At 44.2% G+C, this 17,434-nt stretch overlaps 1 protein-coding gene across 1 annotated transcript in view; it reads right to left on the bottom strand.

Moving 5' to 3' along the window:
* Positions 1-17,434, bottom strand: part of LOC120062589 (transcriptional regulator ATRX-like) — a 39,034-nt gene that overhangs the window by 7,408 nt on the left and 14,192 nt on the right. Inside the window, exons 8-18 of the mRNA XM_039012678.1 lie at positions 14,740-14,803; positions 11,228-11,358; positions 10,931-11,095; positions 10,396-10,658; positions 10,018-10,203; positions 8,073-8,214; positions 6,698-6,761; positions 4,986-5,116; positions 2,690-2,860; positions 937-1,178; positions 560-745 (exon numbers count right to left, since the gene is read on the bottom strand). Of these exons, the coding sequence (XP_038868606.1) occupies positions 560-745; positions 937-1,178; positions 2,690-2,860; positions 4,986-5,116; positions 6,698-6,761; positions 8,073-8,214; positions 10,018-10,203; positions 10,396-10,658; positions 10,931-11,095; positions 11,228-11,358; positions 14,740-14,803 (1,745 nt within the window). The remainder of the gene's footprint in view (positions 1-559; positions 746-936; positions 1,179-2,689; positions 2,861-4,985; positions 5,117-6,697; positions 6,762-8,072; positions 8,215-10,017; positions 10,204-10,395; positions 10,659-10,930; positions 11,096-11,227; positions 11,359-14,739; positions 14,804-17,434) is intronic.

Genomic DNA, 17,434 nt, shown 5'->3' with positions numbered 1-17,434 from the left:
GTACAGGGCAGCTGGGAGACTGTTCTGCTGGTTGGGACAGGTTATGTTCCTAGGAGTACAGGGCAGCTAGTTGGGACAGGTTATGTTCCTAGGAGTATAGGGCAGCCGGGAGACTGTTCTGCTGGTTGGGACAGGTTATGTTCCTAGGAGTATAGGGCAGCTGGGAGACTGTTCTGCTGGTTGGGACAGGTTATGTTCCTAGGAGTATAGTTCTGCTGGTTGGGACAGGTTATGTTCCTAGGAGTATAGTTCTGCTGGTTGGGACAGGTTATGTTCCTAGGAGAACAGGACAGCTGATCTTCTAGTCCACAAGCATTCAAACCTTCATACTAAGGAAATGCACAACATCTTCCACTCTATTCAAAGAGTGCATTCAGTACATTTAAAACTCACTGTGGAAACATGGCTGCTACCATGCTCTTATCTGAACCACAATGCACCACACATCCATCTGGCTCCTTAGCGTACCATCGGGCAGAAGGAGTAGTTGACTCAATGATAGACTGAGTCTATCTTCATTTCGATGCCATGACAACAGCTCACACAGTTGACTTTTTACCTCTCTGAGTTTCTCCCCGAGCTGCTCCCTCTCAGAGATGCGTCTCCTCCTCTCCTCCTCCTCCTTCAGGGCATCCCTCGTTTCCATCCTCAGCTTGTCGTCCTTGAGGATTTTTCTGATCTTCTTCCTCTGTCCTTTAGGTGTGTCTCCATCCTCCTTCCCCGAGCCGTCCTCTCCTGACCCGCTCTGGAGGAGAATGAGGGTTAACCTGTGACCTTTCAACTTCAACCCCCAGGGGTCAACTGACCAATCTAAATCACACATTGTGACCTATGATGTTTTAACAATCAAACATTGACCAATCAATGAATTCCAGACCAAATTCACAAATATAGAATTGTTTAGGAGTAAGGAGAAAGTCCTCTCCTTCCCCATACCTTCTCGTCAGATGAAGAATCCTGGACCTTGATACGACGCCGTTTCTTCTTCTGGGCGTAGCTCCTCTCCTCCTTCTTCTTCTCGGAGGAGCGCGTGATCCTCCTGTGGCTACTGCCTTCCTTCTCAGACTCCGACTCCTCCTCTGACGACGATTCCTTCTCACTGATCTCCTCACTAACTCCTGACTCACTGCTGCTAGCTGCCTCCTTAAAGTCTGAGTCTGCTGAGTCATCACTACCCACTGGAGAGGGGGAGGGAGGAAGAGAGAAGAGGGGAGGAGAAGAGAAGACAGGGAGAGGTTAAGGGGAGAGGGAGAAAGAATGAGAGAGAGGAGGTAGAGAGAGGCAGGAGGTAGAGTTGATTGAAAACAGTCATCAGTTTGTAGAGTAGGACTTTCATTCTGTTCCATAGGTGTTAACTTCTTATGGCTGAAGGGGCAGTATTGAGTAGCTTGGATGAAAGGTGCACAGAGGTGCCCAGAGTAAACGGCCTGCTCCTCAGTCATAGTTGCTAATATATGCATATTATTATTAGTATTGGATAGAAAACACTCTGAAGTTTCTAAAACTGTTTGAATTATGTCTGTGAGTATAACAGAACTCATATGGCGGGCAAAAACCTGAGAAGTTCCACTTCCTGTTTGGATTTTTTCTGGGGGTGGCAGATTTTCAACCAAGCTCTCATTGAAATTACAGCGAGATATGGATGAGTTTTCACTTCCTACGGCTTCCACTAGATCTCAACAGAACTTTGTCTGATGACTCTAATGTGAAGAGGGGGCCGAAGGAGACAGAAATCACTGCCATGAGGTGCCCACGCATTGAACTGGTGCGTTCACGTGAGAGGGAGCTCCGTTCCATCGGTCAACTGAAGTCAATGTAATTCTCCGGTTGGAACGTTATTCAATATGTATGTTTACAACATTCTAAAGATTAATTCAATACATTGTTTGTTTCTACTGACTGTTACGGAACTTTTGGACATTTCGTCACGTTATAGTGGACGCGCTTTGTGACTTTGGTTAGCGCGTTTGGTAAACAATTCCAAAGTAGCTAATTGGACATAAATAAAGGACATTATCGAACAAATCAAGCATTTATTGTGGACCTGGGATTCCTAGGACTGCATTCTGATGAAGTTCATCAAAGGTAAGGAAACATTTATCATGTATTTTCTGGTTTCTGTTGAGTCCAACATGGCGGCTAATTTGGCTATTGTTCTGAGCTCCGTCTCAGATTATTGCATGGTTTATTTTTCCGTAAAGTTTTTTGGAAATCTGACACAGCGGTTGCATTAAGGAGAGGTATATCTATAATTCCATGTGTATAACTTGTATTATCATCTACATTTATGATGAGTATTTCTGTTGAAACGATGTGGCTATGCAAAATCACTTGATGTTTTTGGAACTAGTGAATGTTACGTGCCAATGTAAACTCAGATTTTTTGATATAAATATAAACTTTATCAAACAAAACATGCATGTATTGTGTAACATGAAGTCCTATGAGTGTCATCTGATGAAGATCATCAAAGGTTAGAGATGAATTTTATCTCTATTTATGGAATTTTAATTATGAGATTTCTGTTTGAATTTGGCGCCCTGCACTGTCACTGGCTGTAGTCATATCATCCCGGTGACGGGATTGCAGCCATAAGAAGTTTTAATACACAGGCCTAGACAGACCAGGCCAGCGAGAGAGACCAGGCCAGCCAGCCAGACCGTGCCAAACAGCCAGACAGCCCTCGTACCTTTCCGTCTGGTCCTCTTGGTCTCCTTCTTCCCCTTGCTGGCTGGTTTCTCCTTCTCTCCCGACTCCACTTCGTGCAGCGTCAGTTTGTGGCGGAGCAGCCGGTGGCGACGCCCCACAATCGTCTTCACGTCCACGTCAGAGCCAGAGCCCCATTCATCATCATCGTCGTCTGTTGAGTGGAACAAGCAGTTATTTATGGTTTCTACTAGAGGTCGACCGATTATGATTTTTCAATGCCGATACCGATTATTGGAGGACAAAAAAAGCCGATACCGATTAATCGGCCGATTTATATACACTGCTCAAAAAAATAAAGGGAACACTTAAACAACACAATGTAACTCCAAGTCAATCACACTTCTGTGAAATCAAACTGTCCACTTAGGAAGCCACACTGATTGACAATAAATTTCACATGCTGTTGTGCAAATGGAATAGACAAAAGGTGGAAATTATAGGCAATTAGCAAGACACCCCCAAAAAAGGAGTGGTTCTGCAGGTGGTGACCACAGACCACTTCTCAGTTCCTATGCTTCCTGGCTGATGCTTTGGTCACTTTTGAATGCTGGCGGTGCTTTCACTCTAGTGGTAGCATGAGACGGAGTCTACAACCCACACAAGTGGCTCAGGTAGTGCAGCTCATCCAGGATGGCACATCAATGCGAGCTGTGGCAAGAAGGTTTGCTGTGTCTGTCAGCGTAGTGTCCAGAGCATGGAGGCGCTACCAGGAGACAGGCCAGTACATCAGGAGACGTGGAGGAGGCCGTAGGAGGGCAACAACCCAGCAGCAGGACCGCTACCTCCGCCTTTGTGCAAGGAGGTGCACTGCCAGAGCCCTGCAAAATGACCTCCAGCAGGCCACAAATGTGCATGTGTCAGCATATGGTCTCACAAGGGGTCTGAGGATTTAAGTTTAAGTTACCTGTGATGAATGTTGAAAACAACTGTAATTTCTATATGCAGGAAATCCTATTTTAATAATGGGCATGGTAAGAATTGACAACCAAAGTGCGAGTCATAATTCCCATGACACCTAGCAAAATCTGAAAAGCGGTTCCTTCATTTATTCCATAGGATATTTTTTAGATTCACTTAAAATAAGGTCTGTGTTTCGTGTAGGCTTACACCACCTTGCCAATTGTATAACTGTGTAGATACCCATAGGACAAGGTAACTCTGATCAATATTGGCTAAATATAAGCGAAGATCATTTTTTTTGTAGAGTGGATTTATGAAAATATGTTGACAAACGTTACCTTATCCTAGTGAGATTTACACGGGTATCAAAACGTCGAGGCGGTTTAAGCACGAAACACAGACCTTATTTGAAGTAGATCAAGACATTCTCTATGGAAGACATGAACGGTAACATAACGAAGGAACCCCTTTCAAATTCAGCCGCAAGTTATTACAGGAATTATAACGCGTCGACTATTTCTCTCTAAACCATATACCTTTGACTAATCCGGAAACTATCCCCTCGAAAACAAAACGTTTATTCCGTTCCGTATTTTATCTAACGGGTGGCATCCATGAGTCTAAATATTCCTGTTACATTGCACAACCTTCAATGTTGTCATAATTACGTAAAATTCTGGCAAATTAGTTCGCAAAGAGCCAGGCGGCCCAAACTGTTGCATATACCCTGACTCTGCGTGCAATGAACGCAAGAGAAATGACACAATTTCATCTGGTTAATATTGCCTGCTAACCTGGATTTATTTTAGCTAAATATGCAGGTTTAAAAATATTGATTTTAAGAAAGGCATTGATGTTTATGGTTAAGTACACATTGGAGCAATGACAGTCATTGATTGATTCTTTTTTATAAGATAACTTTAATGCTAGCTAGCAACTTACCTTAGCTTACTGCATTCGCTAACAGGCAGGCTCCTCGTAGAGTGCAATGTAATCAGGTGTTAGAGCATTGGACTAGTTAACTGTAAGGTTCCAAGATTGGATCCCCCGAGCTGACAAGGTTAAAAATCTGTCGTTCTGCCTCATTCCTAGGCCGTCATTGAATATAAGAATGTGTTCTTAACTGACTTGCCTAGTTAAATAAAGGTGTAAAAAAATAATAATAATAATATTCGTTAAATCGGCGCCCAAAAATACCGATTCCCGATTGTTATGAAAACTTGAAAATCGGCCCCGATTTATCGGCCATTCCGATTAAATCGGTCGACCTCTAGTATCTACATCTAGTCTAGTGACATAAACCATTAGTGGTGGAAAGAGGCACTGCAGAATCACTGTATCAACAAGTATGAAATTTAGAAGTGAATGTAGCTCACCCTCCTCCTGCTCCTCTCCTCCCTTCCCCTTCTTCTGTTCCTTCTCTTCTCCATCTCCGTCCTCGTCAGAGCTCTCCTCCGCTCCTGAAGAGTAGTTAGCCTTGATCTGGGCCAGCAGCATCTGGGCAATTCTATTAAGGAGCAGGAAATTTAAATCAATGTTATTTGTCACATTCTCCGAATACAACAGGTGTAGTAGACCTTAGTGAAATGCTGACTTACAAGCCCTTAACAAACAATGCAATTCAAGAAATAGAGTTATAATATTCACAAAAAAACAATTATAACGAGGCTATATACAGGGGGTGCCGGTACCGAGTCAATATGCAGAGGTACACTGCAAGCGAGCATAAAAGGCATTAAGCCCGTCTGGCGAATATCAGAGCCGGTGTAGTTGGATTCAATCTTAGTCCTGTATTGAAGCTTTACTTGTTTGATGGTTCGACTGAGGGCATAGCGGGATTTCTTATCGGCGTCCGGATTAGTGTCCTGCTCCTTGAAAGCGGAAGCTCTAGCCTTTAGCTCCGTGTGGATGTTGCCTGTAATCCATGGCTTCTGGTTGGGATATGTACGTACGGTCACTGTGGGGAAGACGTCGTCGATGCACTTATTGATGAAGCCGATAACTGAGTTGGTATACTCCTCAATCCCATTGGATGAATCCTGGAACATATTCCAGTCTGTGCTAGCAAAACAGTCCTGTAGCGTAGCATTCGCGTCATCTGACCACTTCCGCATTGAGCGAGTCACTAGTACTTCCTGCTTTAGTTTTTGCTTGTAAGCAGGAATCAGGAGGATATAATTATGGTCAGATTTGCCAAAATGGACGGCGGGGGAGAGCTTTGTATGTGGAGTAAAGGTGGTCTAGAGTTTAAAGTACCCAGCCACCAGGAGCGCAGCTTCTGGGTGAGCATTTTCTTGTTTGCTTATACAACTTGTTGAGTGCAGTCTTAGTGCCAGTATCGGTTTGTGGTGGTAAATAAACGGCTACGAAAAATATAGATTAAAACTCTTGGTAAATAGTGTGGTCTACAGCTTATCATGAGGTACTCTACCTCAGGCGAGCAATACCTCGATACTTCTTTAATATTAGACATCTTGCACCAGCTGTTGACAAATACACACCACCCTCGTCTTGCCGGACTTAGCTATTCTGTCCTGCCGATGCACGGAAAACCCAGCCAACTGTATATTATCCGTCTCGTCGTTGAGCCACGACTAGGATAGTCTTGAACGGAGCTCATCCAGTTTATTCTCCAGTGATTACACGTTGGCCAATAGAACAGATGGTAGAGGCGGATTACCCACTCGCAGACTAATTCTCACAAGGCACCCGGATCTCCACCTCCATCTTTTCTTAACACGAATTACGAGGATTTGGACCTGTTCTCGGAGAAGCAGTACATCCTTTGCGTCGGACTCATTAAAAAGTCTTTGTCCAGTCGAGGAATGTAATCGCTGTTCTGATATCCAGAAGCTCTTTTCGATCATAAGAGAAAGTAGCAGCAACATTATGTACAAAATAAGTTACAATGTGAAAAATACAAAATAACACAACTGGTTAGGAGCCCGTAAAACAGCAGCCATTCCGTAAATCAAGGAAATAAGGAAAGGAAATAAGAAAAAAGATTGAAGGATGTTTGTCAGCTGGTAGAGAAGCATGCAGTTCAGGACATATTTGGTTTGTCTTGAATGAAATTACTTTTTAATACCTGTTCTCTGGATCATCGTCCTCCTCATCAGCCATCTGAGAGGCGTCATGTTTACCTTCCTCTCCTTCAGACACACAGAGAAGGGTCAGGGGTTAGAGACAGTGTTTTCCCATAAGAGACGGACGTCAGTTAATCAGCTACATTTTCCACTTAAGATAAACTAGGATACTTTTAATTTAAAAGTCTTAGTTTGCCAGTCTGTCGGATCGTCTCCTGCTATAATGAATAATATGCATCTACTAGCCATCTATTGATAGGATAGTCCTGTCCGTCACAAAGCGAGAGATGACAGGGTAACGCATTCTGCCATATGTCCCGCCCCCCGGTACAATTTCTGCACACTGTGGTTGCAGTTTAATTTCCTTACAGAGCATGCTGGTGAATTAGAATGTAACGTAAATGGTAATGAAGAGTGAAAATCCACTTGGCCTAATTGTTTTCTGGCACATGTATTTTCTTTGGCCTGTTTCACATAGCAAGCCACGCGGAGTCACGGCAGGCTATTTACTGTGCTTTGACAACTGAACAGCAAGTGTTGACTATTTTATAAAAGGTGTAGAACTGAATAAAGTTGATCTCCTATACACCTTTGCTGTTTATAAATCATACAACGTGGTTATATGTCCATGGTATTGCAACGGGACAAGTACACCTAAAGGATTTCCTAGGTTTCCTTTCCTAGGATGTCAGGGCTGGCCAGACGGTGATGCGGAAGTGAGTTTATGATGCTAGGCTCGCCGCCAAACAGGCTCTCGCCGGGCTCGCCGCCAAACAGGCTCTCGCCGGGCTCGCCGCCAAACAGGCTCTCGCCGGGCTCGCCGCCAAACAGGCTCTCGCCGGGCTCGCCGCCAAACAGGCTCTTGCCAGGCTACTAATGCTGCTAGTACTGCTATTGTTACTACTACTGCTGCTACTAATACTACTGCTGGTAATACTACTACTGTTGCTACTGCTGCTACTACTATTGTTACTGCTACTATTACGACTGCTGCTACTAATATTGTTACTGCTACTACTACTGCTGCTGCTACTACTAATGTTGCCATGGCTACTACTACTGCTGCTGTTACTACTGCTGCTACTACTACTAATACTGTTGCTACGGCTACTGCTAATGCTACTACTGTTGCTACGGCTACTACTAATGCCGCTACTGTTACTACTGCTGCTACTAATACTGTTGCTACTGCTAATGCTACTACTGTCGCTACTGTTACTACTACTGCTGCTCCTACTACTGTTACTCCTGCTGCTACTACTACTGCTACTAATACTACTACTACTACTACTACTACTACTGCTACTAATACTACTACTACTGCTACTACTGCTACTACACCGTGGGCTCTACTACTACACCACATGTGTCTCTCACCGTCGACCTGGTGTGGTTTGAGTTTAGTGACCAGATTGCGGTGGACCTGCACCATGGGCTCCTTGGTCTCCTCGTCTACATCCAGCACCAGCTTGGTTGTGATTGGACAAGCCACGGCAGACGCCTCCTCCACCACGAGTACCTGGTCGGGAGGGACATATAGAGACTAGTCTAAAAGCATTACAGTCTGTACATACAAATACATACATTTATTCTGCTGGTTGGGACAGGTTATGTTCCTATGAGTACAGGGCAGCAGAGAGACTGTTCTGCTGGTTGGGACAGGTTATGTTCCTAGGAGTATAGTTCTGCTGGTTGGGACAGGTTATGTTCCTAGGAGTATAGTTCTGCTGGTTGGGACAGGTTATGTTCCTAGGAGTACAGGGCAGCAGGGAGACTGTTCTGCTGGTTGGGACAGGTTATGTTCCTAGGAGTACAGGGCAGCTGGGAGACTGTTCTGCTGGTTGGGACAGGTTATGTTCCTAGGAGTATAGGGCAGCTGGGAGACTGTTCTGCTGGTTGGGACAGGTTATGTTCCTAGGAGTACAGGGCAGCTGGGAGACTGTTCTGCTGGTTGGGACAGGTTATGTTACTAGGAGTATAGGGCAGCTGGGAGACTGTTCTGCTGGTTGGGACAGGTTATGTTCCTAGGAGTACAGGGCAGCCGGGAGACTGTTCTGCTGGTTGGGACAGGTTATGTTCCTAGGAGTATAGGGCAGCCGGGAGACTGTTCTGCTGGTTGGGACAGGTTAGTGTCCTAGGAGTATAGGGCAGCCGGGAGACTGTTCTGCTGGTTGGGACAGGTTATGTTCCTAGGAGTATAGGGCAGCAGGGAGACTGTTCTGCTGGTTGGGACAGGTTATGTTCCTAGGAGTATAGGGCAGCTGGGAGACTGTTCTGCTGGTTGGGACAGGTTATGTTCCTAGGAGTACAGGGCAGCTGGGAGACTGTTCTGCTGGTTGGGACAGGTTATGTTCCTAGGAGTATAGGGCAGCTGGGAGACTGTTCTGCTGGTTGGGACAGGTTATGTTCCTAGGAGTACAGGGCAGCTGGGAGACTGTTCTGCTGGTTGGGACAGGTTATGTTACTAGGAGTATAGGGCAGCTGGGAGACTGTTCTGCTGGTTGGGACAGGTTATGTTCCTAGGAGTACAGGGCAGCCGGGAGACTGTTCTGCTGGTTGGGACAGGTTATGTTCCTAGGAGTATAGGGCAGCTGGGAGACTGTTCTGCTGGTTGGGACAGGTTATGTTCCTAGGAGTACAGGGCAGCCGGGAGACTGTTCTGCTGGTTGGGACAGGTTAGTGTCCTAGGAGTATAGGGCAGCCGGGAGACTGTTCTGCTGGTTGGGACAGGTTATGTTCCTAGGAGTATAGGGCAGCAGGGAGACTGTTCTGCTGGTTGGGACAGGTTATGTTCCTAGGAGTATAGGGCAGCAGGGAGACTGTTCTGCTGGTTGGGACAGGTTATGTTCCTAGGAGTATAGGGCAGCAGGGAGACTGTTCTGCTGGTTGGGACAGGTTATGTTCCTAGGAGTATAGGGCAGCTGGGAGACTGTTCTGCTGGTTGGGACAGGTTATGTTCCTAGGAGTATAGTTCTGCTGGTTGGGACAGGTTATGTTCCTAGGAGTATAGTTCTGCTGGTTGGGACAGGTTATGTTCCTAGGAGAACAGGACAGCTGATCTTCTAGTCCACAAGCATTCAAACCTTCATACTAAGGAAATGCACAACATCTTCCACTCTATTCAAAGAGTGCATTCAGTACATTTAAAACTCACTGTGGAAACATGGCTGCTACCATGCTCTTATCTGAACCACAATGCACCACACATCCATCTGGCTCCTTAGCGTACCATCGGGCAGAAGGAGTAGTTGACTCAATGATAGACTGAGTCTATCTTCATTTCGATGCCATGACAACAGCTCACACACTGTTGACTTTTTACCTCTCTGAGTTTCTCCCCGAGCTGCTCCCTCTCCGAGATGCGTCTCCTCCTCTCCTCCTCCTCCTTCAGGGCATCCCTCGTTTCCATCCTCAGCTTGTCGTCCTTGAGGATTTTTCTGATCTTCTTCCTCTGTCCTTTAGGTGTGTCTCCATCCTCCTTCCCCGAGCCGTCCTCTCCTGACCCGCTCTGGAGGAGAGAATGAGGGTTAACCTCTGACCTTTCAACTTCAACCCCCAGGGGTCAACTGACCAATCTATTCACACATTGTGACCTATGATGTTTTAACAATCAAACATTGACCAATCAATGAATTCCAGACCAAATTCACAAATATAGAATTGTTTAGGAGTAAGGAGAAAGTCCTCTCCTTCCCCATACCTTCTCGTCAGATGAAGAATCCTGGACCTTGATACGACGCCGTTTCTTCTTCTGGGCGAAGCTCCTCTCCTCCTTCTTCTTCTTCTCGGAGGAGCGCGTGATCCTCCTGTGGCTACTGCCTTCCTTCTCAGACTCCGACTCCTCCTCCTCTGACAACGACTCCTCCATCTCACTGATCTCCTCACTGATCTCCTCACTAACTCCTGACTCACTGCTGCTCGCTGACTCCTTAAAGTCTGAGTCTGCTGAGTCATCACTACCCACTGGGGAGGGAGGGGGAGAGCAAGAGGGGAGGAGAAGAAAAGACAGGGAGAGGTTAAGGGGAGAGGGAGAAAGAATGAGAGAGGAGAGGGAGAAAGAGGGGGATAGAGAGAGAGGCGGAAGTTAGAGTTGATTGAAAACAGTCATTAGTTTGCAGAGTAGGACTTTCATTCTGTTCCATAGGTGTTAATACACCGGCCTAGACAGACCAGGCCAGCTAGAGAGACCAGGCCAGCCAGCCAGACCGTGCCAAACAGCCAGACAGCCCTCGTACCTTTCCGTCTGTTCCTCTTGGTCTCCTTCTTCCCCTTGCTGGCTGGTTTCTCCTTCTCTCCCGACTCCACTTCGTACAGCGTCAGTTTGTGGGGGAGCAGCCGGTGGCGACGCCCCACAATCGTCTTCACGTCCACGTCAGAGCCCCCTTCATCATCATCGTCATCTGTTGAGTGGAACAAGCAGTTATTTATGGTTTCTACATCTAGTCTAGTGACATAAACCATTAGTGGTGGAAAGAGGCACTGCAGAATCACTGTATCAACGAGTATGAAATTTAGAAGTGAATGTAGCTCACCCTCCTCCTGCTCCTCTCCTTCCTTCCCCTTCTTCTGTTCCTTCTCTTCTCCATCTCCGTCCTCGTCAGAGCTCTCCTCCGCTCCTGAAGAGGAGTTAGCCTTGATCTGGGCCAGCATCTTCTTGACAATTCTATTAAGGAGGAAGAAATTTAAATCAATGTTTTTTGTCACATTCCCCGAATACAACAGGTGTAGTAGACCTTAGTGAAATGCTTACTTACAAGCCCTTAACGTCTACCGATTCAGAAACCCGGATCCGGGAGCACCCCCCACCAGTAAAAAAGCTGAATAGCATAGCTAGCATAGCGTCACAAGTAAATACTAGCATCTAAATATCATTCAATCACAAGTCCAAGATACCAGATGAAAGATCCACTTCTTGTGAATCCAGCAATCATTTCTGATTTGTAAAATGTTTTACAGGGAAGACACAATATGTAAATCTATTAGCTAACCACGTTAGCAAAAGACACAATTTTTCTTTGTCCACCATTTTTTCTCTCCACCAGTAGCTATCACCAATTCGGCCAAATAAAGATATTGATAGCCACTAACCAAGAAAAAACCTCATCAGATGACAGTCTGATAACATATTTATTGTATAGGATAGGTTTTGTTAGAAAAATGTGCATATTTCAGGTAGAAATCATAGTTTACAATTGCACCCACCATCACAACTCGACTAGAATAAATACAGAGAGCAACGTGTATTACCTAATTACTAATCATAAAACATTTCTTAAAAATACACAGCTCACAGCAATGGAAAGACACAGATCTTGTGAATTCAGACAATATTTCTGATTTTCTAAGTGTTTTACAGCGAAAACACAATAAATCGTTATATTAGCATACCACATGTGCAAAAGTTACCCGAGCATTGATTCAAGGCAAAAAGAGCGATAGCATTATCACCACCAAAATGTATTAATTTTTTCACTAACCTTCTCAGAATTCTTCCGATGACACTCCTGTAACATCATATTACAACATACATATAGAGTTTGTTCGAAAATGTGCATATTTAGCCACAAAAAAACGTGGTTATACAATGAGAATAGTAGCAAAACTGGCCTGAAAATGTCGGGCGCCATATTGGACAGTGATCTAGTCTAATGAATAAATATTCATAAACTTGACTAAAAAATACAGGCTGGACAGCTATTGAAAGACAAATTAGTTCTTAATGCAATCGCTGAATTACATTTTTTAAATTATCCTTACTGTGCAATACCGGGTGCGCCAAAGCGAAGCTACCCCAAAGAAAATGGCGGAATATGCGTTTAACATTTTTCTACAGAACAACGATTTATCATCATAAATAGTTCTTACTATGAGCTGATCTTCCATCAGAATCTTGGGCAATGTATCCTTTCTCCGGTCTAATCGTCTTTTGGTCGAAAGATGTCCTCTTGTCCCGTCGAAATGGCCACTAACGTTCGGCATGTACTAGAAAAGTGCCCAGCTCTTGGAAGTGCGTCACAAAGAAATGCCAGAAAATCGCACTAAACGGATATAAATTGCTATAAAACGGTTTAAATTAACTACCTTATGATGTTTTTAACACCTAGAACGAGTAAAAACATGACCGGCGATATATTACTGGCTAAACCAAAGCTTGGAAAGAGGCCAGTCCGACGTCCATCGTGCGTCGAGCGCATTGAAGAAAAGAAAGCTCCTTCCGCCTTTCTGTCTTTTATAAAGTCCCTGATTGCGCAATCGACTCCATTCAAATTGTCACCACTTACTGACATCTAGAGGAAGGCGTAGGCAGTGTTTGTAGCCCCATAGGATTCACAGGGACTTAAAAACTGAACTGGGAACAGGGACCAAGATTTCTGAAATCTCACTCCCTGGCAGGAAAAGTGCTGTAGAATGAGTTCTGTTCCACTCAGAGACATAATTCCAACGGTTATAGAAACTAGAGAGTGTTTTCTATCCAATAATAATAATAATATGCACGAGCAAGAATTGAGTACTAGGCAGTTTAATCTGGAGACGAATTTATGCTAAGTCGAAACAGCACCCCCTATATTCGCAAGAAGTTAATAAACAATGCAATTCAAGAAATAGAGTTATAATATTCACAAAAAAACAATTATAACGAGGCTATATACAGGGGGTGCCGGTACCGAGTCAATATGCAGGGGTACACTGCAAGCATAAAAGGCATTAAGCCCGTCTGGCGAATATCAGAGCCGGTGTAGTTGGATTCAATCTTAGTCCTGTATTAAAGCTTTACTTGTTTGATGGTTCGTCTGAGGGCATAGTGAGATTTCTTATAGGCGTCCTTGAAAGCGGAAGCTCCAGCCTTTAGCTCAGTGCGGATGTTGCCTGTAATCCATGGCTCCTGGTTGGGATATGTACGTACGGTCACTGTGCGGACGACGTCGTCGATGCACCTATTGATGAAGCCGATAACTGAGTTGGTATATTCCTCAATCCCATTGGATGAATCCTGGAACATATTCCAGTCTGTGCTAGCAAAACAGTCCTGTAGCGTAGCATTCGCGTCATCTGACCACTTCCGCATTGAGCGAGTCACTAGTACTTCCTGCTTTAGTTTTTGCTTGTAAGCAGGAATCAGGAGGATATAATTATGGTCAGATTTGCCAAATGGAGGGCGGGGGAGAGCTTTGTATGTGGAGTAAAGGTGGTCTAGAGTTTAAAGTACCCAGCCACCAGGAGAGCATTTTCTTGTTTGCTTATACAACTTGTTGAGTGCAGTCTTAGTGCCAGTATTGGTTTGTGGTGGTAAATAAACGGTTACGAAAAATATAGATTAAAACTCTTGGTAAATAGTGTGGTCTACAGCTTATCATGAGGTACTCTACCTCGATACTTCTTTAATATTAGACATCTTGCACCAGCTGTTGACAAATACACACCACCCTCGTCTTGCCGGACTTAGCTATTCTGTCCTGCCGATGCACGGAAAACCCAGCCAACTGTATATTATCCGTCTCGTCGTTGAGCCATAAGATATTACAGTTTTAAATGTCCCGTTGGTAGGATAGTCTTGAACAGAGCTCATCCAGTTTATTCTCCAGTGATTACACGTTGGCCAATAGAACAGATGGTAGAGGCGGATTACCCACTCGCAGACGAATTCTCACAAGGCACCCGGATCTCCACCCTCTGTACCTCCATCTTTTCTTAACACGAATTACGAGGATTTGGACCTGTTCTCGGAGAAGCAGTACATCCTTTGCGTCGGACTCATTAAAAAGTCTTTGTCCAGTCGAGGAATGTAATCGCTGTTCTGATATCCAGAAGCTCTTTTCGATCATAAGAGAAAGTAGCAGCAACATTATGTACAAAATAAGTTACAATGTGAAAAATACAAAATAACACAACTGGTTAGGAGCCCGTAAAACAGCAGCCATCCCGTAAGTCAAGGAAATAAGGAAAGGAAATAAGAAAAAAGATTGAAGGATGTTTGTCAGCTGGTAGAGAAGCATGCAGTTCAGGACATATTTGGTTTGTCTTGAATGAAATTACTTTTTAATACCTGTTCTCTGGATCATCGTCCTCCTCATCAGCCATCTGAGAGGCGTCATGTTTACCTTCATCTCCTTCAGACACACAGAGAAGGGTCAGGGGTTAGAGACAGTGTTTTCCCATAAGAGACGGACGTCAGTTAATCAGCTACATTTTCCACTTCAGATAAACTAGGATACTTTTAATTTAAAAGTCTTAGTTTGCCAGTCTGTCGGATCGTCTCCTGCTATAATGAATAATATGCATCTACTAGCCATCTATTGATAGGATAGTCCTGTCCGTCACAAAGCGAGAGATGACAGGGTAACGAATTCTGCCATATGTCCCGCCCCCCGGTACAATTTCTGCACACTGTGGTTGCAGTTTAATTTCCTTACAGAGCATGCTGGTGAATTAGAATGTAACGTAAATGGTAATGAAGAGTGAAAATCCACTTGGCCTAATTGTTTTCTGGCACATGTATTTTCTTTGGCCTGTTTCACATAGCAAGCCACGCGGAGTCACGGCAGGCTATTTACTGTGCTTTGACAACTGAACAGCAAGTGTTGACTATTTTATAAAAGGTATAGAACTGAATAAAGTTGATCTCCTGTACACCTTTGCTGTTTATAAATCATGCAACGTGGTTATATGTCCACGGTATTGCAACGGGACAAGTACACCAAAGGATTTCCTAGGTTTCCTTTCCTAGGATGTCAGGGCTGGCCAGACGGTGATGCTAAAGTGAGTTTATGGTGCTAGGCTCACCGCCAAAAGGTGTAGAACTGAATAAAGTTGATCTCCTATCCAAACAGCCTCTCGCCGGGCTCGCCGCCAAACAGGCTCTTGCCGGGCGCGCCGCTACACCCAAACATTTGAATGGATCAGGTTTTTCCCAGATATCAAAGTCTCCTGATGAGGTTCATTGTTGTGGACTTAGAACATCCAATTAGTTGTTTAACTATTTTTTTTTTTTTTTTTTTTAAGTGCGATTTCGAAAAAAGAAAAACGGAATTCGGGAAATAACAAAATGGAATCAGACAAAATAAAACAAATTTTATAGGGCCCAAACTAATGACCATTATAATACTGAAGACTCGTGCTAGTTTCACCATACACAGCCTCTTGCCAGATTCGCCATAAACAGCCTCTTGCCAGTTTCACCATAAACAGCCTCTTGCCAGTTTCACCATAAACAGCCTCTTGCCAGATTCACCATAAACAGCCTCTTGCCAGATTCACCATAAACAGCCTCTTGCCAGATTCACCATAAACAGCCTCTTGCCAGATTCACCATAAACAGCCTCTTGCCAGATTCACCATAAACAGCCTCTTGCCAGTTTCACCATAAACAGCCTCTTGCCAGATTCACCATAAACAGCCTCTTGCCAGTTTCACCATAAACAGCCTCTTGCCAGGCGCACCATAAACAGCCTCTTGCCAGGCGCATCATAAACAGCCTCTTGCCAGATTCACTATAAACAGCCTCTTGCCAGATTCACCATAAACAGGCTCTTGCCAGATTCACCATAAACAGCCTCTTGCCAGATTCACCATAAACAGCCTCTTGCCAGATTCACCATAAACAGCCTCTTGCCAGATTCACCATAAACAGCCTCTTGCCAGATTCACCATAAACAGCCTCTTGCCAGGCGCACCATAAACAGCCTCTTGCCAGGCGCACCATAAACAGCCTCTTGCCAGTTTCACCATAAACAGCCTCTTACCAGATTCACCATAAACAGCCTCTTACCAGATTCACCATAAACAGCCTCTTGCCAGTTTCACCATAAACAGCCTCTTGCCAGTTTCACCATAAACAGCCTCTTGCCAGTTTCACCATAAACAGCCTCTTGCCAGTTTCACCATAAACAGCCTCTTGCCAGGCGCACCATAAACAGCCTCTTGCCAGTTTCACCATAAACAGCCTCTTGCCAGGCGCACCATAAACAGCCTCTTGCCAGGCGCACCATTGAATTAAAGGCCAACTACACCCAAACATTTTAATTGATCAGGTTTTTCCCAGATATCAAAGCGGTCTCCTGATGAGGTTTAAGCAATGTTGTGGACTTAGAACATCCAATTAGTTGTTCTAGTATTTTAAAAAGTGTGATTTCGATATAAAAAAACAGAAACCTGTAAAAACTAAGAGAAAACGGAATTTGGGAAAGAAAATGGAATCAGACAAAATAAACAAATTTTATAGGGTCCTAACTAATGATAATTTCACATTAATTAGGATATGTAAAATCAGAATGATAATACTGAAAACCTTGTAAATTGTTCAATGCAACCTTAATTTAATGAAGTGGGCTACTTAATTCATTTTTAATATAATACATAATTTAAAGAACAAACATCATTGGGCTAACTCATATCTTGTAGTAAAACTTTAAAGACACCTAAACTCAAGAGAAGACAGGTTGAAATGTTGTCTCATTTAGAAAATAATCCTGATCATATCGGCCCAGATCATATTCAAAACAACAATACAATGTCATTTAAATTGTAAAGTCTTTCTTTACCAGAGCTCTCTATCTCTGTTCCTGGAGAGCTACAGACCTGTAGGTTCACACTCAAACCCTAATCTAGCGCACCTGACTAATAATTAGCTGGTTGATAAACTGAATCATGTTCGGTTACAACTGAGGTTCGAGTTACGACCTACAGGAGGGTATCTCTCCAGGAATCAAGGTTGGAGAGCCCTGTTCTACACAAAACCACAA

The sequence above is a fragment of the Salvelinus namaycush genome, chromosome 17, assembly GCF_016432855.1.
Source record: "Salvelinus namaycush isolate Seneca chromosome 17, SaNama_1.0, whole genome shotgun sequence".
Classification (NCBI taxonomy): domain Eukaryota; kingdom Metazoa; phylum Chordata; class Actinopteri; order Salmoniformes; family Salmonidae; genus Salvelinus; species Salvelinus namaycush.
Note: the sequence above shows the minus strand (reverse complement) of the source record. Positions and strands in the feature narration are given on the sequence as shown.